Source organism: Oryza glaberrima, chromosome 12 (genome assembly GCF_000147395.1).
Source record: "Oryza glaberrima chromosome 12, OglaRS2, whole genome shotgun sequence".
NCBI classification, from domain to species: domain Eukaryota; kingdom Viridiplantae; phylum Streptophyta; class Magnoliopsida; order Poales; family Poaceae; genus Oryza; species Oryza glaberrima.
Window position 1 is genome coordinate 23,782,438 of NC_068337.1, and position 25,774 is coordinate 23,808,211.

Genomic DNA, 25,774 nt, shown 5'->3' on the forward strand with positions numbered 1-25,774 from the left:
CTCGCCACGCGCGCGCCGCCACGCACGCCACCCACCACCACCACCCCTCCTCCTCGCCTCGCCTCGCCGCGCCGCCGCTAGCCATGGATTGGGCGGCCGGACGCCGACGCGTCGTCGTTGTTCCGCTCCTCCTCCGCATCTCCTCTGCTTCGCCCTGCGCTGGACTCCGCGCACCGGTGGCCTCCTCGCCGGGAACGACCACACGCGAGTCGGCGGCGACGTACGGGTACCAAGGCGACGCCGATGACGTCGGACGCGGCGACGACGCCGCGAGGACCTACCCGACGACGACGACCACGGCGACGGGTGGCGACCACGCCGGCTTCGAGTACCAACGCGACGCCGACGGCCTCGCACGTGGCTGCGGGGACCAACGCTCCGCCGCCGACGGCCTCGCACGTGGCTGCGGGGACCAACGCTCCGCCGCCGACGGCCTCTCACGCTGGCGACGATGCTGCGGCCGGCCCCCACGTCTCCTCCTTCGCCCGGCACCGGCAAGGTATCTTCGTCACTACTCCGACTCCGGCCGGCGGCGACCGCCACCGACACCGCACCCGCGTCGGTGGGAGCAGCGCGCGTCCACGACTCATCCGGGCGCCAGCGCCACCGCAGCCGCCGCGCCGGTGATTGTTCTGGTTCCGGTCGCCAGGTATTTGTCCTCGCCGTTGTGATCGGCATCTCCTGCACCTTGGGTTACTTGTGTTGCTTGGTTTTCTACTACTCTTAGGTGAATCTGGATGAACTTAATCGCACTCCTGATTGCTTGGTTGTTCCAGTATGTGAGTGAATCTGAATGAACTGGTACTTTTGTTTGCTTGGTCTTCTAGTATATGTGTGAATCTGGAATGAACTGGGAGCATGCAGTGATTGGTCTTACTGATTGTCTTAAGTTTTCATTCTAGCATTAGCTTGGAGTGATTGGTGTTGCTAATCTAATAATTTAAAGCTGGCTCTTTTGCTAACTTTCAATTGGTCCACGTGGCGCCTCTTACTTTGAAGGAAAACCATAAATTTATACTAAAGAAAAACCATAAATTTATACTAAAAAAAGAACACCTAACAATCATATATAAGGAAAAATCTAGAGAAAAATATCACATATGAATTCTAGAGGCTTCCAAAAGTATCTTTTCTTTCCAATTACCTGCCTTCTATAAATATACCATGTTTACTCGGTACTACTCTATAACTATAGAATACTGCCTCTGTCCCTAAAAGACTCAAACCCTAGCATCCCAATAAAACTTTAAGAATAGAAACAACAGACTATAACACCCTTAATTAATGTGAAAGTTATATTGGTTGATGAGTAGGTGATGGGTATTGAGTAATACGATTTGTGGATTGGTGGTAGGTAAGAAGGTAGGAGTTGGTTTATTTTAGAACGGATGGAGTATATAAAAACCCAAAATTATTAAGAAAAATACAAATCAAATCAACGAATTTACATTCATTTTTCCTTCTTTAAATATACTACTTCTGCTCAGTACTACTCCTATAATATAGTAATCCAAAATTATTATGCAATAAAATAAAATAAAATAATAATTTAAATTTTTTTCTAAAATATTTTATGAAAACTCTAAAATTTCAAATAAGAAAAAAGTATAAAGATATTTTAAATTAATGAGCAGATCAATTTTATCTTGTATTATTTTTGAATAATAAGTATATATAGACTGGCTAGCAAAACAAGACTATAAATGCAGTGTCAGCGCAATGATTTTTTCCAGTGTATTTACAATCATAATGGTTTTCCACTTGTTCGGCTGAAGCTGCATTGAACATCATCTACAATACTACTGTTTTTACGGATATACTCAATTTGATGACACTGCGCTGCATGTGATACTATACTTCACTCATTCTGAACATGGTTTCAATTCCGCTTTGAATCAAAATCTAAATACACTAAATGCATATTTCACCATCCTCGTTTATGTGTTAGTAGTCCTATTCAGGAACATTGTTTCTCTCTAAACCCGAATGCATTGGATGCATTATTTGTTTGCTTGTAGTAGTCCTATTCAGGACCATTGTTTCTCTATAAACCCGAATGCATTGGATGTATTATTTGTTTGCTTGTAGTACTGGTAGCTAGTTTTTCCTTATCAGTGCAGAAATATGCACAGAGCCTAATTAGCCTACCTATGCTTAGTAAGGAGTAGCTTTAATCATTATTGTAAAATCTTGAATGGAGCTTAGTAAAATTGGAGTATCTCTACAGTAATATGAAATATAATTTCTTCACTACAGGTAACGGTGAGGTATCAACATCTATGGGGATGGTTATGGAAGTATTCTACGTCTTGGCTACTCATCATCCATGGGGATGGTCATGGAAGTCCTCTCCGTCTTGGCTTGGGTTGCGGCTATCATTACTCATGCCAATAGCCGGTACTATACAAAGTATGTGTTTAGTTCACGCAAAAATTGGGAAGTTTGGTTGAAATTTGAACTATGTGACAAAAAAGTTAGAAGTTTGTGTGTGTAGGAAAGTTTTGATGTGATGGAAAATTTAAAAGTTTGAAGAAAAAGTTTAGAACTAAACAAGAGCAAAATAGGAGTAACTTTTGAGTAGCAGTAGTAGATTGATCAGTGTGGTCTAAAAAAGGGGAAAATTGATGTAGTAGTACTATGTCTTCCTGCAGGTGGGATGGCAATGGGTTCCGGAGGAGGAGATCAGCATATGCTAGGGGCGAAAGACCCCTGCAGCTACTGCCAGGCCTTCCATATGCAGAAGTCGGTGTTCAAGCTTCAAGCTTACTTGCTGCAGTGTGTCCATTTACAATTTTTGTCAATTTTTATCTGTCAAACTTACTAAGGCCATTCACAGTGCGTCACACTATTTTGAGGAGTCTCAAAGCGCCACGTAGGCTAAAGCTACAGGTCCAAAATCTTGGTTCCTCACAGTAAAAGTGATTTTAGCAGTGGCTTTGATTTTATATTTCAGCCCTTGACATTTTTTGTTGCAGTTCTCATATATTTTTCAATTTGTGTGAAGGTCCAAACTTTACACTGAACACCCTAAAATCTAGAAAATTTTTTTTATAAAACCACCCTCCCCTCTCCTCCATATCCGTTCCCGGATAAGACTCCTCTAACATTGTGCAGTTTGCAGGGCCCACATGTCAGTGGCACGGACCTGTTTCCCCGTTTCTCCACTCCGCCGGCCTCCTCCTTCGGGGACTTCGGCTACCCCGTCGCCGGCGCTCTCTTTCCCTAGCGCCCCACCACCGGCGCTCTCTCTCCCTAGCACCCCACCGCCGGCACCGGTCTTCCTCCCCAACTCTAATCACGCCCGCGCGACTGCTGGTCTTAGAGGCAGCTGGATCATCACCTTGGAGACACCACACCAGGGAGCACGTCTTCGTCTCTCCTCGAGTCGTTCTCGTGCGCGGGAAATCCCGACCGAAAGCCGCCATTGATGAGTACAAGAATTGTTGTCCACAACGCTTGTCATGGCCTCGTCCTCGTCACGGACGTCAATGGCGGAAGGAACATTGTGCACAACCCTGTCACGGGCGCCGACAGAAACTTCTCCTTTCGGTCGCCTCGCTGGCCGGTGGACGACGACGGCCGCGGCTGCGCCGGGCTGGGGTACGACGCGTCGAGGGTTGCGCCGCCGTGCATGTGTGGCGCCTGAGAGACATCGGCCCGTACAAGCTCACGGCGTCGCGGCCGCCGATCCCTGCCGACGTCGGCGTCCCGCCGGTGCACGTCGCCGGCAAGATGCACTGGATGGGGGAGCAGAGGCGCCTCGGCATCCTGGTGTTCGACGTCTCCACGATGGCGTTCGACACCATGCCGGCGCCAGCGGCGCTGCCGGACGCCGGCGGCGCGGTCCTGGCGGCACTCACCGGGAAGCTCTGCGTGGCGCACTCGTGCCGCGAGACGGAGACGATGAGCATATGGGCGAAGAGCGCGGGAGATGAGGGCGAGTGGGAGACTCTGCATGTTATAAAACCGGCCCAGAAATCACATCGGAAACCAAACGCGGAAGAAACGCTATAGGAGATCCAAACACGATGACGACACCGAGCCACGATATTTGATAATGGAGTTCAGCCAAGGCCTACATCTCCGGGGCACTGATTACGGGCGCTCCTCCCTGATCCAGCATATTACAGCGTATCAGAGTTACAACGACTGACGGCCGGTCGCCGCCGGCAGCCGCTCCCTCTCGCTATGCTAAGTCGCCATGCGGTTACAACAGGCACGCCCCTCTATTTATGAGAGATCCTAGGATAGAGTCTGACTCATACTCTAGTCCTATACCTAGTACAACTCCAAGTCCTAAACTGTAACCGACTACGTACACATATTCAACACAAACTCTAATACTGCACGTGATAGACCTCGCGCGGTGGCCGGCGTTCTCGCCCAGGGCGGCGGAGCTGGTGGTGCCCATAGCCGTCGATGGCAGGGACGGCCGCGTCTTGCTCGACGCCGGCAAGGCGTTGGGGTACTACGACGCGCGGAGCATGACGCTGGAGACGGTGTGCTCGTGGTCCGGTGACGACGATGAGTTCATCATCACCGCCGTCTGCGAGGACAGCTTGGTTCGTCCGTACGATCGGAAATGTAGGATTTGGTGATTGGCTGTGTTCAGTTCCACACTAAAATTGGAAGTTTGAAGAAATTTGAACGATGTGATAGAAAAGTTGGAAGTTTATGTGTGTAGGAAAGTTCGATGTGACAGAAAAGCTTGAAGTTTAAAGAAAAAAAGTTAGAATCTAAATAGAGCCTAGCTGTCTACTACTAGTAGTAACTGTTTTGTCCATCTCCAGATGTCAGAAATATGAGTTGTGGTGATAATATCCTACTAGTATAATGTTTGTGTGCAACATTTTGAAGCAAATGAGATGAACAAAACTGGTCAAAAGTTATTATAATTTCTATGTGAATTTCTTGATCATTCATGGAGGAACAAACAGTACACATATCACACACAATTCACACTGGCTGTATATAATGCCAGGGGAACAAAAGCTGAAATAAAACAGAAAATTTTCTTCTTCTATATAGCTTTCGTCTCCGATCTCTCATCCACCAGAGCAAGCAAGCCTCGGCAATTTGGTTCGCAGGCAGCAAAATTTCCCCTACCACTCAACACGGCAGGCGTAAACCAGATTTCTTGATTTTGCATATGCAAAGGTCAGGGTCTCCAGAAAAATCAAGGGAGCAAAGACCTTATTGCCCATGTGTGCCAAGTGTATTTGAAAACACAGAATTTCGTCAGGGTACTAGATCTTGTCGCTTGCACCGACGGCAGAGAGGCTAACAGCTGGTTTCTGGTACACCCTTATGACCGCAGTTCCATCGCCGCCGTGGTTGCCGACCCTCCATGACCGGTCCTTCTTCCTCTGGGGCTTCTTGTGTTGCTTGTGGGATGCCTCTTTCTTCTTCTTCCCAGCAGGTTTAGACCCTTCAGTGGCCAGGTCAAACGATTCGAGGTCACTAAGGACATGCCTCATATCTGGTTGTGCTGGATCAACTGTATCATCCTGTTCATCGGAATCAGAACCATCTGATTCTTTGTGTGCTGAAGTAGTTGGACCTTCTAATCCAGAGGTTTCTTCGTGTTCATTTTCAGTATCTACCATGCCAGGAGGAAGTTCGAAGTGTGGGATTTTACCATCGATATAATCTTTCAGAATCTGTCGAGCAGCCCTAGTCTCATCAGGAAGTCCAGCATGGCTAACATGCCCCCTGGATGCACAGTAGGCTCGCAACAGCTCTGCAGCAGTTGGTGGTCTCGACTGCGATTCATATGGCTTTGGCTTTGGCAGAGTTATCTTGTAAATCTGTTCAAGGACACTTCTTGGGACACGATCTGCCACCACCTGAATAGCTTCCCGGTGTTTTGTCATCCGATCGATTGGCAAGACACCACATGACACCATCTCATGCCTTGAGCTTGAGAAGGAAGGGAAGACCAGACCAGGACAATCACACAGAGTGAGCTCCTCTGAGATTATCAATGTCTGGAAATGCTTTGTTTTGCCAGGTGTGTGAGTAACACCGGTCTTCTTCTCACCAACTAAAGCATTGATAGTCGAACTCTTTCCAACATTTGGATAACCAACAAATCCAACAACAACATGCTTAGCCACTGAAGAAACAGAATCTGAGGAAGTGGCTCTGCTGTCCTCTTTGATGGCTGAGGCCCTCCTTTGTGCTACAATGAATTCTGCTTCGGTTTGCAATTTCTTTAAGAGTTCATCCCTGCCATATATCTTGGTGTCCAAATCAAGTGAAGCAGAATCTTGTTCAGAGTATCCACTTAACATTTTGCCTTCTAATGTGGCAGTAGCAGCTTTAGCAGACCAGAAAACATAGAGAACATCATGCGCCTTAAAATAGTCTGCCCATTTTTTCCTGCATTTTAACCAAATTTAGAGTGACGCCAGTTAAATATAGACAACAAAAGATGCCACCTAAATATCAACCAAGTGACATAGCAGTGTATACCTGATATTCATTGGTAACAGATCAGCCTTGTTGACAAGAAGCATTGTCCTCTTGTGTTCATCAATTTCTTTTGCATATACCTACATAGAGAAAGAAATGTCACAGGACTGAAAAGAAAGCAGCAGGATGCCCAATAAAATACATAAGGTGGGACACTTTAGTTCAGTTTGAATGCAACAACAGTACAAACACACTCAATAAAAGAATAACAGTGTTTACAAAGAAGATCTATTGGGAGTGGCTGAGATTCACTTGTTTTCTCATGTTACACAAAAGAAAAAAAATTGAAATTGCTTCTGATGTTTTGTGCAGAAAAGGAAATAGCATGGTTATCTTTCAGACCATCATTCTACTTGTCCCAGATAACAGTAACATTCTAGGTGGATAGCTATTGCAAAAAATGATAAGAAAGTTACTGAACATTTAATCTCTGAAGGAGAATTCATGAATACGATTTCTCGAGCAATTTTACTACTACAACGCGTGATAGGTGAGCATTGATCATTAACCAGGGAGAAGCCACAACCCATTTGCTACATGTATTAGATATTGCTTGAATGTGAAAAATACTATCCAGAAACCACAATAAGTACCTCAAGATCAGGACAGCGGTAGAATAAGGGATCCCGAGCATCGACTACCATCACCAGCTTCATGGAAGAAGAGAGAATAAAAGTAAGTATATTAGGTATTAAAAATAATCCGAAGAGGTTCTACTCTTCAATCCAGTAAAAACAAATATGATTGAGCACAGCAGAGTAGCACTTCCAGGGAAAAAAATGTAATAAGACTACAGAACATTGAAAGCAAAGTCAATATGTGAGCCAAAATTTGCAAAGCATCACCTTTAAAAATGCATGTATTACTTATTTTTTTAGAGAAATGCTTAGTTTTAGTATCATAAGTACTGGCAAGCAATCAACCACAAGAGCGATGGGTGAAACTGATAGTGAAGGTTGAGCATTACTCACCAGATCACTACGTTCAACGACTCTCCAGAGCTGTCTCCAGATGTCAATGTTCTTCTCAAAGGGTGTAAGCACAAGCTTGTCATTTTCTTCCAATCTGCAGAAATGGATCACTCTCATGAGGTGTCTATATTCAAACATTTAATTTGACAAACAAAGGCATTAAGCACTACATTTTTTGAATTGTTACAACCAACATATGCTATTTACACCCTATGCATAAATAATAGTGGGTTTAATTTGCCCAAGAAACAAATATGCAACACAACTGCTCATGATCAACTCAGCTACTCAGATATCAAACAGAAATGTTCAAGAGAAAACTCATCCTCGCATTAGTCTTATCTTGTACCATAACCAGATAAGAAATGCTGATAGTTGGATATCAGTCCCAAAGTCCCAAACACGCTTTTGCAAGTGAATTTCCATTTCACTATGAATTTGCAAGCATAATGAATAAGCTACAACTCGGGCATAGCACCAACCTTGCGAGATTCCTCCGCCAAACCAGGAAGGCCCGCCTCTCGTTCTCATCGAGCTCCTCCACAGTCATCCGAGCATTCCATGGTGGCCTACCATCACAATTCACAACACACAATAAATAAAAAATCACATACATGAAGAACACCACCAACACTAAACAGCGAGCACAGCCACTCACCGCCTCGGGACCCTGAGGCTGCCAGCGTGCAGAGCCTCCTGCTCCTTCTGCATCCGCCTCCTCTCCTCATCCGTCTCCCCCGTCGCATCCCTGCATCCAGCCAACCCCCGACCATTAAAATTTGGAATTACCAAACAGAAGGCGGATTTCTCTCAGCACCGAGAGGGCAATTCAATTCAATTATCAAGGCAGGGGGGGAGAAGAAGCGGTCGCCTCACAGGTCGATGACGAGGTCGGAGGAGGAGACAGAGGCGGCGGCGTCGGCGAGCGCGGAGTGGAGGCGGTCGGCCTCGGCGGCGCGCTCGAGGACGGCGTCGATGTCGCTGACCTCGATGACGGACTCCAGCGGCTGCGCGCGGCGGCGCGCGTAGGCGAGCGCATCGCCCCTCTCCTTGACGGCCGCCGCCGCCTTGTTCCGCTGCCGGATCAGCGCCCGCCCCAGCCCCTCCCCCTTCTCCTTCCTCCCGCCGCCGCCGCCGCCGGCCATCACCGCCGCGAGTTCGTCGTCGGAATCCGCTAGGGTTTTTGGCGAGGAATGGAGGAAGCGAAGACGAAGACGAAGGCGCTCGAGCAATTCGAGTTCGTCGTCTTCTTCTGTCTTGCGCGTCTCACTGACACGAGGACCCCACCGGGCAGAGGCGTATGGGATGACGCAGCAGCACACAAAAAATCGTTCAGAAAAAAAAAGAACTTCTTAATGCTCCCAGGTCATAATTCACTCAAATTTAAAGCGATTTACACAACGAAACCAGCGTTTTTTCTTTTCAGAATATAAGCTTTGTGGGTAAATAAAATTGAAGTGTTTCAAATCTATGTTTGTATTTGGTGGCTTCCGCTATGGTTGCTGGAGACTCCGAGGTGAAAGCCTTGCTCTGCTTGCCGGTGCTATTGGAGCTCTCGTTTAACTCCACTTCAAGGGAATTCTCCAAATGAAAATCTTAAATTCGTTTGGATCGGACGATGTCGTCGTTCTGTCGACGTAACCTTCTTGAAGGCTTCGTTTTAGGAGTTTTTTTCCTTGTTGGACTACTGTTCTTATGTTCAGTATAACAATATCAGGGTTTTCACCAGTTATCCATAAATTAACCGTGCCGATGTAAGATTTTCAGGTCCGGTTTCCCTTATAAACTGGATCAACTCTTAGAAATTTTAGGAGTCAAGAGCCATGATAAACATGCCTCTAGTTCTTCAGAGTAGAAGATCGCAAATTTTAGGTATTGCTGCTAGATTTTACACATATGCAAACCAGCAGATTGACAAAGCAGAAAGTTGACGCAAATACAAAAAGGTATAACTAGTATCAAGATTTAGCATTATCACCATTAAATCACCCAGCTCCATACAACCTGATTAAAGTTTAGCATACTCCCAGTACATATCCACCGACTCAAGGGCAACAAAATTTCTAAGATAAATGGACAAAGTCCATCAAGTTTTAAAGGTGAAAGAAGAAACCCCTGTTCTAGCAACAAGGCTATAGGCCTGAATGTTTTGATTTGAGATCACTATGCAGACCAACCATCTGCATGCATCAACACTTTAAGCACATCATAGTGACCATCATCCTCGGTCACATATCCGGTGTTGCTCATGACGTTCATGAGAGGGACGAAGTCAGGATCCTTGAGGCGCCTAATCTTGTTACACTGCTTCATGCCTTTCCAACCTTTCAAGATGCTTAAGATGGTAGCGAAATCAGGTGCCTGGAAGTTCATGAAGCGGTCATAATCAACTTCACTCTCCGTAGCACTTCCTCCGATGTCTCCCCCCTTGCTCTCTCTTGGAAGAAATCGTCCTTTTGAATCTCTTGAGAGAGTGCACTTTCTCCCTATCCTGCCAGCAACAGTGCCCTTTTTCTTGGTGCCCTTCTTTTTGATAGATTTCTGCATCATCATATGGCACTTACAGAAATTATTGAAGGGAAAGTACTGTATGGCATGATGGAAACACCCTTATGTACAAAATAGGACCCTTGCAATAGTTCAGTGAGGCACACCTTAATTTTTTTCGCCGGGCTGGCAAGGTTAATCTTAACTTTGAGTGCCTTCTTCTCCCCTCTTGCCTTGTCACCAGTCCTGCGCTTACTCTGTATTTCAGAGAAGAGATTGGGCCTGAGATCATACAAAACCACATGTTCCTCCAACAGCTACTCCAGTCAAAATATAAAACTTAAACTATATCATGACAGGATATTCCAATAGGCCATTCTCTTAATAAGTTTGTGTCACATAAATATGAAAAATTAAATACAAAATTCAAATATTTGAGAATGAGCATTATGTTATTTACCAAAGTGCAAAATTAACGTGAGTATTCAAGTAAGGTTGTATGATCATGCTTGTTATAGTACTGATACTTATAGTTCCAACATCAAAACAGGTAGTATCAAACTGAAACAATTAGGAAGTGTTGGTACAATATTTGAAGTGAACTCATGTGTATATTGCTTTAGGCCTTGTTCGGTTACGCTCGGATTCAATCTGGACCGGGAATGAAGAGTATAGTAAGAAATTTATGATAGATACAATGAGAGACCGGGATTTGTTCCAGGCCGGGAATCAATTTACTCATGATAGGGAAAACAAAACATCTGGATTAGTTCCACACCTCTTGACTAGTGGATTGATTCCCGGTCTCTTATTGGTCCTATCATAAGTAAATTGGTTCCCGGCCCGGAATAAATCCCGGCCTCTCATTGTATCTATATAAATTTCTTACCGTACTTGTCATTCCCGGTCCGGATTGAATCCGGGCGTAACCGAACAAGGCCTTAATGATAGTACCCCACACAATTTGTGATCAAGCTAGAGCAAAGTTTTGAGTATGTAAAGGTAATTTAGTCAGAACAAAAACTGTGTTAGTGATTCATCATGTGAAAACTAGAACTTATTGTTTATCTGATTCAGTGAGAAGTAGGCCCTAGTGCACATATACATGAAGACAATTGTCAAGGCAAGAGCATTAGCTGGTAATAGGATAATGGAAGGCGTTGCAAACGTGGTAAATTACCAAATGCATTATGAACTAAAGCTGAATGTGTATTCATTCTTTTAAGTAAACAAGGTTAGGACATATCTTTATACCTTGGGCTGACCAATACTCGTGGCACTGCTCCCAGAAACTTGAGGTCCATCAACTGAATCTAAATGTCGAAATGATGCTTTAGTATATTTTCAAATATCCATAAAATCCATCAGGGGTCCTTAAATATACGGTAAAAGTAGTTAATAACAGGTGAAATGAATAGATCAATACAAATTTTCAGCTGTCCATGGATAACTTAAATCCCTATAAATTTCAAAAGAAAACTACCCAAATTGCCTCTTCATGTGGACATTTTTCCGCAAAACCTATAATTAAGATTTCTACCCTATCAAAACTGTTAAAAGCTTAGTCATGATTATATGCAGATAATCAGTACTATTTTGCACATGGTTATCTTGTAGTCTAGTCAGATCTATGCACGATGCAAAGAAATCCAGATGAAGCTACTAGAACTAAAACCCCTTTTACTATATGAGGGTTGTCCTGGAAAAGAAATGATTCAGTGATAAAAACAAAGTTGTCATCAAGCATGATTTCTATAACAATAACTGGGAAACTCCCACATCCATGACGATGGAAAATCTTTCTCAGATAAGTGTATATTTCGATTTTCGTAGTAATATGTAGAATAAACATAATGGGAGAACACCTTTTAAATGTTAAATCAGGCTAAGCAAGGCTGAATTTGACAAATAAAGCAATAATCCCCAGCTACAAGCTTCCAATTAGGCACAAGATCCTATTTTACTCAGCCTATTCAGAACATGTGAATTTCTCCAGGAACAGTTCAATTCCTAAAGAAGCTCCCATATTCCAAATAAGATCGACAATATTTCTAGCAATTGACCTGTGGCTTAAAAAAGAAAAACTGTATTGCATTGTGTTCACACGAACATTGCTCGACCTAGGTAGGTGAGCTCAGCTGCCAATAGGCACAAAACCCATAACATACCACACAAAAACATAAAAAAACAAGACAAGCTTCTTAGTTGTGTACGATCTATTTGCTTTAGCCTAACTACACCTTAAGCCTGAACCCATTAATAGGCCTACTGCTAATATGAATAAAGATAGAGCATTGTCACCTTGAGACATGGCTGAAGCAACCGTCTGAAATCCATCGTGCCCCATGAAGCCTGCCGTTATGTCTTCCAAAGAAATCAGCAACAGAACTGTATAACCAAGCACCAGAATGATGGAGTGAGCGGTAGAAATGAAAGAAAAATCTCAAAATTTCTAACCAAGCACATAGAAAGCAGTAGAGTATCTACGGGGATCTAGACATGCTCAAAGAGGAACACAAAACTCGCATTCACTTGAATCACTTACAGGAAAGGGGAAACAGGAAGATCAAACCGTAAGAGGAAACACGCAAAGAGTGAGAGAGAGTGAGATAGAGGTAAGAGTCAGAGATTGAGAGATAGATATATATAGAGAGCACAAGACTCGACGGAGAGATGTATATAAATAGGAAAAAAAAGGAATCCATAATAATCTTCTCCCAAAGCTTTAATGCAGATTGACTCTTAATGACAAACAAATCCATCTCCAGCATCCTTATCTTTAATTGCCGAGCCGCAATGCGACAAAACATGATGTAGAAAGAACTACACTACCACTAGTACTAAATGCTAGAACAGATCTTGGGCATGCAATTAAATGCCAAGAAAAATATTTACCAGCGACAATCGCATTCATACCACTAAAATATCACCATGACGTGCGTTAAGAAATGCATTGGTACCACATTTAAAACTGAACTGGATTCACCAAAAAAAATTATTGCATTCATACCACATTCACTAAAATAGTGACAATCGCATTCATACCACTAAAATAGCACCATGCCATGAGTTCACAAATGCATTGGTACATGGAACCAAATTTAAAACTGAACTGGGTTCACCGAAATATTATCACAAATTACAAGGTGTTTGTTTCACACTATCACATAGCACTTTTATTGAACCAAGTAAACAAGCGTACATCTGTTCCAATTATTTTTATGTCATTTTATTTTCCTAACTAAGTGGGTTGAACTTGAACGTCTTTCTTCTTTAAAGACAATATGCACAAATCTTTTAGTTCTCCAAAAAAAAAGGGCATACTAAATTAGCATTCTATAACCTTGTGATATTGCATAGAAATTTTAGGCCGTAATGTTGTTGAAAGGGAATATATATGATATGTACACCTTTGTTCAATGATTGATACTATTATTAAGTGTTAGATGCCAATCCCTTTTTTTCAACACCGTTAGATGTCAATCCTAATGCCTTAGAACTATGTAGTACTTAGTTTTCCAAGCAGGTCACTTTGGCACTGTTTTATCGTGTCATATTTCACAACAGAATTTAAAGTTGTCTCGTTGTTTAGTGTTAATTTGGTAAATTTGGTATTTAGTGATATCATGCATAATTAATTTGATAGATGGATGTATATGATTTCAATGTGAATAAGATGTCAATACCATGCATTTTGAGATAGATTACCCAATTTGAAATTACTATATATTGTTGTTCGAGGCGTTATCTAGTTGCGGGGGTGATCTGCGGTGATTGCTGTGGCTGTTGTGCAGCTGCTGCCAGCTGCAGCCAATCTCAATTGCAGCAGCGGCTGTGGCTGCAACAGCAAGCACAACCGATCAACCCTGCGTAAATTCTATAGTGCGGGGTGTTTTCTGCATATTTTGTATAGCTTCCTTGTATACATGTTGTCCCAGTTTGGCCCATTCCACAATCCTCAACAGCCGCAAACAAATGGAGTTTGTTGTGCTAAATATATGGATGGTTACGCATGTGCACATCTAGCTAATTCTTTGAGCATCTACACACTTTAGTTTCCTTATTTTTTTGTGAGATCTGTTATAAGAATGTTAATACTTTCATCCTGATATTGCAATTTGAAGCCAGAATTTCTTCCTTTTTACCTTTTCGGAAAAGACACTAGTTCACCATGCTGGACCTTTTCTATTAGAGAATTTAAGAAAATGCTGGCATTTCACTATTTTGACTATTGCAACTTCAAACCACAGTTAAGACATTCATGAAATACTCTCCTTAAAACTGTTGTATAAAGAAAACAAAGACAAAAGGGAGGGGGAATGGTCGCTGCTGAAATAGTTAATTTGATCTCAAAACTCAAATCACAAATAGTTTGTACACTAAAGTGCAAATTATAGAAAGATAAAGCACAGGGAAATTTCTGGGCATGTTAATCAAGAGATTTAAAAGTTTGTCAGATACTATGGGACTACCGATGATTATTCTTTGAGGTCTGGGAACTTTGAACCAAAAGGAAGAACTTTAAGGCTAAATCACCTCAGGTCCTCAAATGATTATAATCAAACCTACAGCCCTTCACATGACAACAAATGTTATTAATCATTGAGATGACGGATTGTTATCGATTGCCAAAAACTGTTATGAAGCTCCCTTGTGTGTTGTATCACGAAAATCAACTACCTTTTTGTAATAGCAGGAAAGAACACCCTGATGCTATCCTGTTGTAGAACCAGAACCACCAACCATAAAATGCATAGACTTAATATCGCCTGTGCATTTTCATTGTTCACAAATTAAATGCCAGTGACATGACATGCAAACAAGCAGCAGTACTAATCATTGACCAAGCAGTAGAAACACAGCACTAACATTACAAGCCTGGTTCATCATCCCTGTAGAGATTGCCAACCGTTGATTTTGATCTCCTTTGTGACCATCAAAGAAATTCCATCATTCCATGGCAGCCTGCAAGCAACAACCACAATCACTCAATTCATCCAGGCATCCAGCAATGTGAAACCATCATGGTTCACAATAAGAGACAGACGACGACAATATAGAACTACTCACCACCATGGAACTGGGTGGACGCTTGCCTCCATTTCCCATTGGAGAAGATGGCAGTGGTGCAGGAGAAGGAATCCCATTCATGAATGCAGACTAAGCAAAAGAACCGCAAATGCATTAAGTCGGTGCCAAGGCAAGAAAGGGGAAGAAGGCACTCAATGTTAAGATGAGCCTCACCAGGCAGGCATAAAAGGTAAGGTGACCCCCACTGAACACTTGCAAGTGTCCTAGTTTTGTCCATAAGGATATTTCTATCATGCCATACAATGCTTCTTCCTCCCTTAAATAATTTCTATAAGTGCCATACAATGCCTCTTCCTCCCTTAAATAATTTCTATAAGTGCCACCTGATGATGCGGAAACCAAGCGAAAATAAAGGCACTACTGATGGCAGGAGAGGGAGAAAGTGCACTCTCTTAAGAGATTCTAAAGGACGCTTTTCTTCCAAAAGGAAGCAACAGGGAAGACACCGGAGAAAGTACTACGGAGAGTGAAATTGATTATGACCGCTTCACGAACTCCCAAGCACCTGATTTCGCCACCATCTTAAGCATCCTAGAAGGCAGGAAAGGCATGAAGCAATGCAACAGGAGCATACGCCTCAAGGATCCTGACTCCATCCCTAATGCCATGAACAACACCGGACGTGATCGTGGACGACGGTTACTATGACGCGCTCAAATTTTCGATCATCTTCAAAACTTGCTGGACTATCTTCCATTTATCAAGCTTCCTTTCCTTAGGTGTTCAATCACGAAACCCAACTACTCCTAGTAATAACAGGAAAGAACACCCCCAACGCGGTATCAAGCTTCCTTGCGTGTTCAATCACGAAATTCAACTACTTCTAGTAATAACAGGAAAGAACACCCCGACTCGACGCGATTCTATCGTAGAGGTCGCCAAACAATTGGCGTCGATCTCCTTCGTGGCCATCCAAGCAATTCCACCATTCCATAGCAGCCTGCAAGCAACAACCACCGACATATCCAAATCATTCAGAAGTGTAAAATGATCACGGTTCACCCATAAGAGACAGACTACCCACCACCATGGAACCCAGCGGATCCGCGCATCAACTTCCTCCTCCGCGTCCCCCGCTGCGCGAGAGCGGGAGCGCGCGCGCGAGGCGGGAGGCGGCGGAGGATCTCTCGCAGCAGCTCGCCCTCGCCGCCGCAGCCGCGACGGCGGCGAGGGCGGCTTCGCCCGATTGAGGCGGCGGCGGCGAGGGCGGCGCAGGGGAGAAAAAAAAAATAGGGCAAACCCTGGTAGGGATCGCTAGTATTTGTAGTGATAGTGTATTTTTACAAAATGGATCCCGAAAGAAAGGTAGGGACACTAAATGTTACAAAAAGACCCTTATTAGTCCTCACTAGTACAAAATGGGGACGATGTGAGGCTGACAGGGTGGCCCATCATGTCAGAGAGCCACTGATATTAGTAATGGTGATCTAGCCAGATTTTTCCTTTCATTTTTTTTTGAGTAAATTTCATTTTGGGCCATGTATTTTTGCCCTTTGTTGCAGATGGGCTAGGCTTTAGCTGAGTTTTTCACCTTGAACCACTTAATCTTACCATTTTTTTCATCTTGGACCACACCCGCTCGTCTTCCCCAACTCCGTCAGCGACAACCCATCACCAACGTGCCGCACTAGCGTTGGTGGCGGTGGTGGCTACTGATGCGCTGATTTGATTTGATCAGAACACATCAGCTTGGCTGCTCCATGCTCCACAGTCGCAGCCTCAAGATTAGAACAACGACTCAAACCATAAATATGTGTTGCCTTCATCCCTGATGTAAAGCATCAACAAATTACTAGCTGCTATTTGAATCGATTCCCTTGCCTTGTCACCATCCTGCATGGTGAGACGCCACTCGCCGTGGCCGTCATTGAGGACCTCACCCTTATCGACGGCTGGCGTAGTGCATCCCAAAAACACGGCAACTGAAAGGGACGTGATCTAGCAAGCCGAAATAGCGTCGTCCCGCCGTCGGCTAACCGGAGAAGTGCGTTGCAGTGTAAATCAGCTGTGCGTTGCTGCTGAACTCTCCTCGAAGCTATTGGCATTGATCAAGCATGCTGCTTATCCCCTTGTGCTCACCTCGTCCTCCTCCCACGGATGGGCTAAATGCTATTCATGGTGATAGCAACTCAAGCAGGACTAAACCCACTGCCCCTTGCCCCTTGTCCAAACTGCTACATTTTGGTAAGGTTAGATGGTGTTAAGTGAAAAGCTTGGTAAACCCACGAAAAGCTTGCTACATTTTTCTTCGAACTTTCAACTTTTTCATCACATCAAAACTTTCCTACACAAAAAAAACTTTTCCTTCTCATCATTTCAATTTCAATGAAACTTCCAATTTTAGCGTGAACTAAACACACGACTTCCTTCTAAACACACCCTCAGTGACTTCCTTTTTGGTGTTCATTGAATTTAGTGATATCGTATGGAGATTGGTAAAACTTTGGGCTTTGTTTGGATTGAAATCAATTTTCGCTGCACCAAAATTTTGATAATTTCAATAGTATCAAATTCTATACTAGTACTAAATTTGGTGATGGGAGGTTTTAGCATTGCCAAAATTTTAGTAATAGGTTAAAAATTGGTAATGCGAGGTTTTAGCATTGCCAAATAATCTTCTTGCTCCATTTTAACAGAAAACCAGCAAAAAATAAAAAGATGCAGTTTCTCTGCTAGTATCAGTTACCAGGTTGAAAGCAAGAAAAGAATACAAGAATCAATCAACCAAGATCATCCAGATATATAGAAGCATATCACTCCTAAACAGATGATGCCTTCTTGAACATATACCACATTAACAAGATACACACAAACAAGGTCTTAATACATCACTAGATTTGAGTTTTTTTTAACAATACAAACTGCAAACCAAGCCCACACAAACTTCAAGCATAGTACAGTAGTTCAGTAGATCAACAAAGCCAGGTCTCAAACTCACAATAGTTATCAGGATACAAGCACACCACAATCATCACCACTGGAACCAGTTCAAAGTTCCAGACTTTATTTACCTTGCCAGAGTAAGCTTGCTACCTAGTAGCAGTTCAGATAATGGTAGCAAGCAGTAACAGCATAGCATAGATGATTTTTTTTTTACACGCGATGGGTTGTTCCGATCACCGCAGGATCCCAGAAACCGGTGCTGGAGTTTCCGGGACAAGTAGGCGATGAGCGGAACCGATCAGCCAAGAATGAGTTGCCTACAGGCAGCCAATACCAGCAGGGACAATCCCTGACCTGGAGCTGGGCAATGTATCCAGCAGAAACTGCCGGTGTTTGCCCGCTTCGGCTGCCCGGTGTATCCCCCCTCTAGTCATGCTTTGAGGAGGTCACAGCAGCCATCAGAGGCTGCTGTCCACTTGAAGGGGTTACCAGCCCCGTGCTCGACGTCCATGAGGCTCGGGAGCGGGGTGAAAAAGTGTGTCCGGAGATGATCAAAGCTATGGAAGTGGTCCATGTCTTCGTGTTCATATATGCTCGACACCTCTGACCCGGACAGGCTGGAAACGCTGCTTGGGTTGCACTGCTCCGAGCTGGGAGATGCGGCGGGGCACAGAGGCGGGATGATGATGTCCATCACCTTCCTGCCTCCACCAGTGGTTTTCCCATTGGCCTCTTTCTTCGTGTTGAGGAAGCGCCCGCCAGAGCCTCTTGCACGACGCATTGCATGAAGATGGCGTGATTCGTGAAGATATGGCTGCATCAAAGAGAACTCACATGAATGCAGAAGAGAAGAAATTCTGCGAGATAAAGTGGAAATGGAATCAGAACATCTCACTTAGGCAACAGTTTTGGATTCATTGATAGTTCTTTCCTTTTCCTTTTTTTGCCCAATACAGTATGGGAAACCCCAATGGTAATTTTTAAAAAGGAGGATAAGTTCTTACAAAGATATGTACAAAATTGCAAAACTGAAAGAATCCATCGACAGTTGAAAGTTGAGACTTACTTTTCTAGCTTTGACCAGCCTATTCTCCCTCTCTGCCTTGGCACGAGCATGGCGACGTCGAATGATGGCTGAATACTGTTTTGCATTCACATAAATTGGTGCATCAGCTGGCATATTTGGTGGAATAAGAATTCGCCCGCTAGGCTGCATTCCACAAAGAAAATAGAGGAACATATTAGTTAGCGTGCATAATTTAGAGCTTTCAATAGATTATGCCAGTTGAAAAACTACAGCTTGAAACAAAAAACAGTCCGTTTTACATCTTTGCTGGACTACCAAGAGGGAGAAAAAAAATCGCAACAGCAAGTATGTCCAAACATCATGAAACTGCGCCTGCTATTATTACCAAAGCTTTAGCCATACCTGCCTATTATTTACCCGTTCTTTCTGCACTGGTGAATAAGATGCTAAAGCATTTTTTTTCTTTATTTATTGGATTGATTAAAGCACTGGTGAGCTTAATCAATGTTCACAAATCCCAACACATACAAAAACAGTAAACCAATTTGCAGCAAACAAAAGAATTGTTGCACAAGACTGTTCAAACTGTGGAATTCAAGGGCACAATTGATCAAAGTGCTCTATATATGTGTTAGTTTGGTGATAGTGTTGCTACAGTTAGCTGTGTTTTCTTCAGAGTCAGAGAAAATCTCAAGATGACTCCTCAGAGATCAACAGAAACATACCGTTGGTCTCACTCCATAAGGAGAAAGTAGGCCATAGTGCTGGTCAGCATAAGGATAATTAGAGGGAACCTGAAACATTGAAGCCATTTCTCAACTCAGCACTAGGGAAATTCGGAAATGGGCATGTTCATCTGTAAGGTCGATGATCTTTATTCAATGCGTCAACATAAACAAATAGAGGGGAAAGCTTACCACAGATTGACCAAGGCCCAGCTCAAAACAGCCATTATATTCTGCAAATGGTGACTGCAGAGCAATAGTAGTTGAGTGCTCAGAACATTTTTCTCCTTTACCTGAAAAGCAATTAGATGTCCAATCATAAAACAGAAGCAGTCAATGACGGTCTGTACTCTTATTATCAGAAACAAAAGATTGTTCATGCATGATTCAAGGTTCTTGTCTAGTCTAACCAACACAATTATGTGGTAACCAATGTCAAAAGAAGAATTTAAACATTTGTGGGTCCTTGTACTCATGCCATCTTGACCTATCAGGCTATGATGTATTATAAGTTTCAGAGGGACCAAATTAGCCATACTAGATTGTGCGGTAAATAATTAATGTAGAAGGGTTGAAGTTGCTTTGGTGTCATGTCACCTTGTATCAAAGAAAAAAATTTTGTAACCCAGAAGTATCAACATTTCTCTGGCACATGTTGCTTGACACTATCTTTTTTTTACTGCAAAACCAAATCATCAACAGTTTCTAACCTAAACCAAATATATGACTGTTACACAGTATTAATCCCTACTGTAGTACTTTCACGATTTGCCTAAGTACATGCGAGCAGCCTTTCCGTGAAAACCGAAAAAACCATCTAATGATAACATGGCAATACTTTCATCTGTAATATTAATTATTTTCTGCTAATATTACTTTTGGACTTGCATATCTATATAGACTTTTGCAACCGAAAAAACCATCTAATGATAACATGGCAATAAGCCTACTAGTTGTGCTTACAGAGATACACACCCTTGGCTCAGGGATTAACCTCTCATCCAAAAATCAAACCTTTTCACATTCAAGCAACAAAGAAATAACTGCAAACCAGTGGCAACTTTATACCAAAACTAGACTTTTGCAACCTGAATCCAACCCTATGTCACTCACATATGTTGCATATAATTGCCTAGTACTTACTTTTTGCTATACCATTCACAGAGACATCAATCAAATCCATTTTCACATTTAAGCAACAAAGAAATAACAGCAAATCAGTGCCAACTTTATACCAAAACTAGATATTTTAGATATTTAGTTTTTTTTCTTTTTTTTGCAACCTGAATCCAACCCTATGTCACTCACATATGTTGCACATAATTCCCTAACTCTTTGCTGTTACCATCCACAGATACATCAACCAAGTCCATTTCACTCACAAACCATGAAACCAAGAACAGGCAGCCTCACCTGGAACCATGGAGAAGTACAGAATTTCAGGGACACCCCTGTCCATGGCTGGAACCTGAGGAGGATCCAGAGGAGTCTGTGCTCTCGGCACCACGCCCTCCGGCGACATGGCCGGCTTCCCCTGCCCCAGTGGCTCGCCGTACAGCAGCCATGGTAGAGAGCCTCCTCCATTGGAGGCCAGGGTGGCCACAGCAGCAACCTGCCCAAATCCTTCTTGGCTCTTGTTGAAGCTCATCATTGTGACTGCTTGCCTCCCCAACAAGCTTGATTGGTTGAGCTCAGCAGCAACCACTCCGAATGTATTTTTCTAGGATTGGGATTATGTTAAGCACCTAATCACCCACTGCAATCACAAGAACCAAAAAGGAATTGGATTAGACTAAGCACCAAATCAGGTAGTGAGATGCAGGAAGAGAGGTGAAACTTCAGAAGGAGATGACAAGATTAGCCAAAATGCAAAGGATGCCCCAAGAGAAAAGACAATCTAAGCAGAACAAGATTAGCAAAAGGAAGATAGTAACAAGGCAGATGAAGCAGACCAAGAACCAACTTTACCAAAGAACCCATGGCCAATCACCATACAAACATATGCATCAAAAGAGCCACAAAGTCTCACACTTGGGTAAATTATTAGTAACAAAAAGAAAAAGACCCCCCAAACCACATGAACAAACAACCTTGGGTGAATAAATGCAAGATCAAACCTTCCCAAGAATCCAGAAATCCTCTTTTCACCTTCCCAACTGAAACCAAGAACTTCAATAACCCATAGGAGTCACAAAACCAAGAACTTCTCAATAACAAGGTGAGCTACTACTACTACTACTAGTAAGCATAGGCCACAACCACAGCCACAGCCAGCAGGTGCATGTGCAGCAGATGCAAGAATCTCCCACTGAGCAGCAAGAAACCAAACCGAAAGGATCCAAGGCATGCACGGGGGAGTGTGGAGTATAGCAAAGAAAGAAACAAGAAGCCCCACTCACATTTCATCAGGCTTTCAGCAGCAGCAGAAGCCTTCTGATGGGGTGGAAGATGACAACAAGAAGCGCGAGAGGTGAGAGGAGAAGAGAGAGCGAGAGAGAGAGGAGACAAGACTGGACGGGGAGGCCGCGTATAAATGGGCGATGCGACGCTACTGAAACCAAGAAAAGCCAGCCTCTCCTTCCTCCCAACTTGATGATGAGAGCCAAAGTTGGGAGGGAGTAGGAGTACTGATTACCGATGCACAATTTAATTATTCTGAAATAGTACAGATTACTGATAGATTTTCTTATTTTGTGATGGTATTTCACGGGACTAAGGCTTAGTTCCTGAAAAAAAAGTTAAAAGTTTGAAATTTTTTTTGAAAGTTTATGTGTAGGAAAGTTTTAAATGTGATGTGATGGAAATTAAAAGTTTAGAGTTGTTGGGGGTGAACTAAACATGGTTTAATTGGATTAGAGGAATTTCACGGGAATTTGGAAGGAACTGAACTGTTTCTCGTGAAAATCCTATAAAGGTTAAACCGAATAAATTAACTATTACATTACAATTTATTTTTAAAAAGTATTTAAGCAATTTATATAAAAATTTAATCGTTCCGCTGAAAGAATCGTGCCTGAATACTAATCTGTCAAGCTTCAAAAAAAAAAAAAAACTAATCTGCCACAAGTGATGCCCACTACTAGCCTAGTAGCCTCCTGTTGTCCTCATCATCAATGCAATGCAAAGATCCAGTTTTTAATTTGTTTTGTTTATTCCCCAAATGGAATCATTTCATCCATCCATCCATCCATCCACTCCCCGCTGCTGGAATCATTTAGTTTAATCCCCTCACTGCAAATGGGTTCTTAATGTGCACTATCATGATGCCAAGAGGGGTAAAAAAAGGATCAAGTAGCACTAAAAGCACTTTGGCTAGAGCTACTAAGCTGGGTAAGGAAGATTAGTCTGCAGAGCCATGCCAACTGACAGAACTACTAATTCTACTACTACCACTACAAATTTGGTCAGACAGGCATGAACAGTAGGAGCATTTGTATAGCAATTGCTGCCTGTAGCCAATCATTTTGGCTCCCATAAAATCTACTATCCCCCATTGCTGAAATGGAAGGAGGACAGTGCCACTATTTGTGCATGGCTGATTACTCTGGATTTGTACCCTCCATGTCGGCTATTGAGGGATATGATTTGGGTGCAATTGACAGTGTAACTGTAACTTAAGCTTAAGGGTACAATGCAATGTTTTTACTACTGTAGATAATAATCTTATGACATCTTTAGAACGTACGACTTGAAAAAGAAAAACGCAGGATTATAATAAAAATACATATGTAAAACAGAATAAATGAAAATTACTAACATAGAAGGAAAAAAAAAAGAGGGATCTGGTTCTGGTGTGATCTAGCAGTTGTGGTATAGCCATCAACATATTAATTAATTAATTCGATGATTCAGATTCACCTAAGTTCGGTACAGTATAGTATACTAGTACTGTTTTGACTACTGTAGCTAATAATTTGATCCGGTTATCAGGGAGAATGGACGGACACGATGGTGTCTAGTCAGATCTGCCATTGAGAGGGACAGGGAATCTTTTTAACACGCTAGTACTGTACTCCCTCTGTTTCATAATATTTTCATAATATAAGAGACTTTAAATTTTTGTTTGCACAGTTGACCACTCGTCTTATTTAAAAAAATTTAGAATTATTATTTATTTTTTTGACTTACTTTATTATCTAAAGTATTTTAAGCACAACTTTTCGTTTTTTATATTTGCACAAATTTTTTTAATAAGACAAATGGTCAAACAATGTAAACAAAAACTCAAAATCTTCTTATATTATGAGACGGGTGGAGTAGTATCCAATTGAGGTATTTAGTACGTACCCCAATTGTTCTGAGTTTGTATAGTTGTATAGTCATATGTGTACAGGGCCATCGCTGCCTCCACGTTGACAAAGTGCCAACAGAATGTTTCAAACCGTTAGGTCAATGGATGAAATGCATTTTGTATGCAGATCAAGAACATGTCGATGACACCCAAAGATAGCAGTAGTTAGTGATTTTTAACTTCAAATTTTATGGTTGTGTTGGTCACAAAGAAACCTACGGACAAACAACCAGTTAGTACTCCATGATTTTACTCCATTGCTGTGAGTATAGCACATTTTCACCCTCACCACTTACTTGCTTGTTACTACCTCCGTTTCAGATTATAAAACTTTTTAGCATTATTCAAATTCATATAGATGTTAATGATCTAGACATACATATATGTCTAGATTTATTAACATATATATAAATATAGACAATGTTAGAAAGTCTTATAATATAAAACGAAGGAAGTAGTAACTTTTTACTGGCAACCTTTTTCTCCAGACAAAACTTGCTAAAGTGGTTTTGCTGTGAATGTGACACGGTTGTTGAATACCTAAAACTTAGTTGTGGGACATTGCGATCATTATTCTATTATTTTTATATTCAAATAAAGAGAGAAATCACATGAAAAAGATAATTTTACCTCCAAGACCAGATGCTTGTAACCGGGTGGGTTCAAACCAGACCCAAGTAACTCTCCCTCCCTTGATCCCCTATCTAATACCCGAGATTTTGCGTAGCAACGACGGTATTCGTGGCAGCTACAAGCTCCTGGCAGCTGTGTCCCATAACTAATTAACAGCTAATTAACAGTTTTTTTATGTCCAACGATTATGTTAGTTTTTTTTTTCCTATAGAAAAACCGTAAAATTTTTGGGTCCTATAATAAATTATATCTTTTTTCGAACACCAAATTTTAAATGTTGAAAGTTGATTTTGTGAGTTCTTCTTCATCGTACGGTAGAGTATAAGTGAATTGTTAGCTTTCATTCATTGGTTTTTTGGGTTGAATTGGATGGTACATATAACTTAGGCTGTGTTCGGAATCATATGTTCCCAACATGGCGCATGGAAAACGGAGCGGTCCATTAGAGCATGATTAATTAAGTATTAGCTATTTCTTTTCCAAAAATAGATCCATATGATTTTTTAATAAGTAACTTTCGTATAGAAACTTTTTACAAAAAGCGCACCGTTTAGCAGTTTGAAAAGCGTACGCGTGGAATACGATGGAGAGGGGTTGGGAACCCTGGGTTCCAAACACAGGGGTCCTAACCCCTCTCCCTCGTTTTTCGCGCGCACGCTTTTCAAATTGCTAAATGGAGTGTTTTTTTTAAAAAAGTTTCTATACGAAAGTTGCTTTAAAAAAAATCAAATTAATCCATTTTTGAAAAAAATAGCTAATACTTAATTAATCACGCGTTAATGGACCGCTCCATTTTTCGTGCGGTGGAGTTGGGTTACCAACCCCAAGTATCAAACACAACCCAACTTTTGTATAAAATTTTTTTGCAAAAAACACATCGTTTAGCAGTTTGAAGGGTGTGTTTGCAAGAGCAAGTTCCCAACACTCTTCTCTCGTTTTTCGCGCACACGCTTTTCAAAATACTAAATGGTGTGTTTTTTGCAAAAAGTTTCTATACAAAAGTTGTTTAAAAAAATCATATTAATCAATTTTTGAAAAAAAATTAGCTAATACTTAATTAATCACGCGCTAATGGACCGTTCCGTTTTCTGTGCATGGGAGATGGGTTCCCAACACCTACCTCCGAACACAGTCTATTTTCTAACTTTTGCTTTAAATCGTGAATAATACAGATATAAAAGTTTTATCCATA

General features: G+C 42.3%; 3 protein-coding genes across 6 annotated transcripts; all 3 read right to left on the reverse strand.

Moving 5' to 3' along the window:
* Nucleotides 1–4,800: 4,800 nt before the first annotated feature.
* On the reverse strand, nucleotides 4,801–8,662 carry LOC127758123 (GTPase LSG1-2-like). The gene is made up of 7 exons (XM_052283749.1): nucleotides 8,322–8,662; nucleotides 8,104–8,193; nucleotides 7,928–8,014; nucleotides 7,446–7,539; nucleotides 7,068–7,124; nucleotides 6,475–6,554; nucleotides 4,801–6,381 (listed from the first exon to the last, which is right to left on the reverse strand). Exons 1-7 carry the CDS (start codon nucleotides 8,588–8,590, stop codon nucleotides 5,247–5,249), a joined length of 1,812 nt encoding a protein of 603 aa, XP_052139709.1. The 5' UTR covers nucleotides 8,591–8,662; the 3' UTR covers nucleotides 4,801–5,246.
* Nucleotides 8,663–9,389: 727 nt separating this feature from the next.
* On the reverse strand, nucleotides 9,390–16,235 carry LOC127757230 (uncharacterized). Of its 2 annotated transcripts, XM_052282705.1 has the most exons (8): nucleotides 16,048–16,235; nucleotides 15,177–15,963; nucleotides 15,003–15,092; nucleotides 14,802–14,897; nucleotides 12,234–12,320; nucleotides 11,187–11,245; nucleotides 10,100–10,189; nucleotides 9,390–9,986 (listed from the first exon to the last, which is right to left on the reverse strand). In XM_052282705.1, exons 5-8 carry the CDS (start codon nucleotides 12,277–12,279, stop codon nucleotides 9,609–9,611), a joined length of 573 nt encoding a protein of 190 aa, XP_052138665.1. In that variant the 5' UTR covers nucleotides 12,280–12,320; nucleotides 14,802–14,897; nucleotides 15,003–15,092; nucleotides 15,177–15,963; nucleotides 16,048–16,235; the 3' UTR covers nucleotides 9,390–9,608. The 2 variants fall into 2 exon arrangements, with proteins under 2 accessions (XP_052138665.1, XP_052138666.1); XM_052282706.1 differs by lacking the exons at nucleotides 14,802–14,897; nucleotides 15,003–15,092; nucleotides 15,177–15,963; nucleotides 16,048–16,235 and adding an exon at nucleotides 14,613–14,780.
* A 1,531-nt stretch (nucleotides 16,236–17,766) lies between these two features.
* On the reverse strand, nucleotides 17,767–22,175 carry LOC127757883 (nuclear transcription factor Y subunit A-10-like). 3 transcript variants are annotated; one of them, XM_052283475.1, is made up of 6 exons: nucleotides 22,058–22,175; nucleotides 21,072–21,414; nucleotides 19,851–19,951; nucleotides 19,659–19,727; nucleotides 18,973–19,116; nucleotides 17,767–18,720 (listed from the first exon to the last, which is right to left on the reverse strand). In XM_052283475.1, exons 2-6 carry the CDS (start codon nucleotides 21,307–21,309, stop codon nucleotides 18,337–18,339), a joined length of 936 nt encoding a protein of 311 aa, XP_052139435.1. In that variant the 5' UTR covers nucleotides 21,310–21,414; nucleotides 22,058–22,175; the 3' UTR covers nucleotides 17,767–18,336. The 3 variants fall into 3 exon arrangements, with proteins under 3 accessions (XP_052139435.1, XP_052139436.1, XP_052139434.1); XM_052283476.1 differs by lacking the exon at nucleotides 22,058–22,175 and adding an exon at nucleotides 21,918–22,036; XM_052283474.1 differs by lacking the exon at nucleotides 22,058–22,175 and adding an exon at nucleotides 21,776–21,911.
* Nucleotides 22,176–25,774: the final 3,599 nt, after the last annotated feature.

Excerpts from the sequence above, each read along its gene's own strand:
- LOC127757883 (XM_052283475.1), bottom strand. The coding sequence starts at position 21,309 with ATGATGAGCTTCAACAAGAGCCAAGAAGGATTTGGGCAGGTTGCTGCT. Across the intron at positions 19,952-21,071 it reads GTACTTCTCCATGGTTCCAG|GTAAAGGAGAAAAATGTTCT; the intron begins GTGAGGCTGCCT and ends ATTGCTTTTCAG. Across the intron at positions 18,721-18,972 it reads GGCTGGTCAAAGCTAGAAAA|CCATATCTTCACGAATCACG; the intron begins GTAAGTCTCAAC and ends TCTTTGATGCAG.
- LOC127757230 (XM_052282705.1), bottom strand. The coding sequence starts at position 12,279 with ATGGGGCACGATGGATTTCAGACGGTTGCTTCAGCCATGTCTCAAG. Across the intron at positions 10,190-11,186 it reads CGAGTATTGGTCAGCCCAAG|AGTAAGCGCAGGACTGGTGA; the intron begins GTATAAAGATAT and ends TCTGAAATACAG. Across the intron at positions 9,987-10,099 it reads GCCCGGCGAAAAAAATTAAG|AAATCTATCAAAAAGAAGGG; the intron begins GTGTGCCTCACT and ends ATGATGATGCAG.
- LOC127758123 (XM_052283749.1), bottom strand. The coding sequence starts at position 8,590 with ATGGCCGGCGGCGGCGGCGGCGGGAGGAAGGAGAAGGGGGAGGGGCTG. Across the intron at positions 8,194-8,321 it reads TCCGACCTCGTCATCGACCT|GGATGCGACGGGGGAGACGG; the intron begins GTGAGGCGACCG and ends GGCTGGATGCAG. Across the intron at positions 8,015-8,103 it reads AGCCTCAGGGTCCCGAGGCG|GCCACCATGGAATGCTCGGA; the intron begins GTGAGTGGCTGT and ends TTGTGATGGTAG.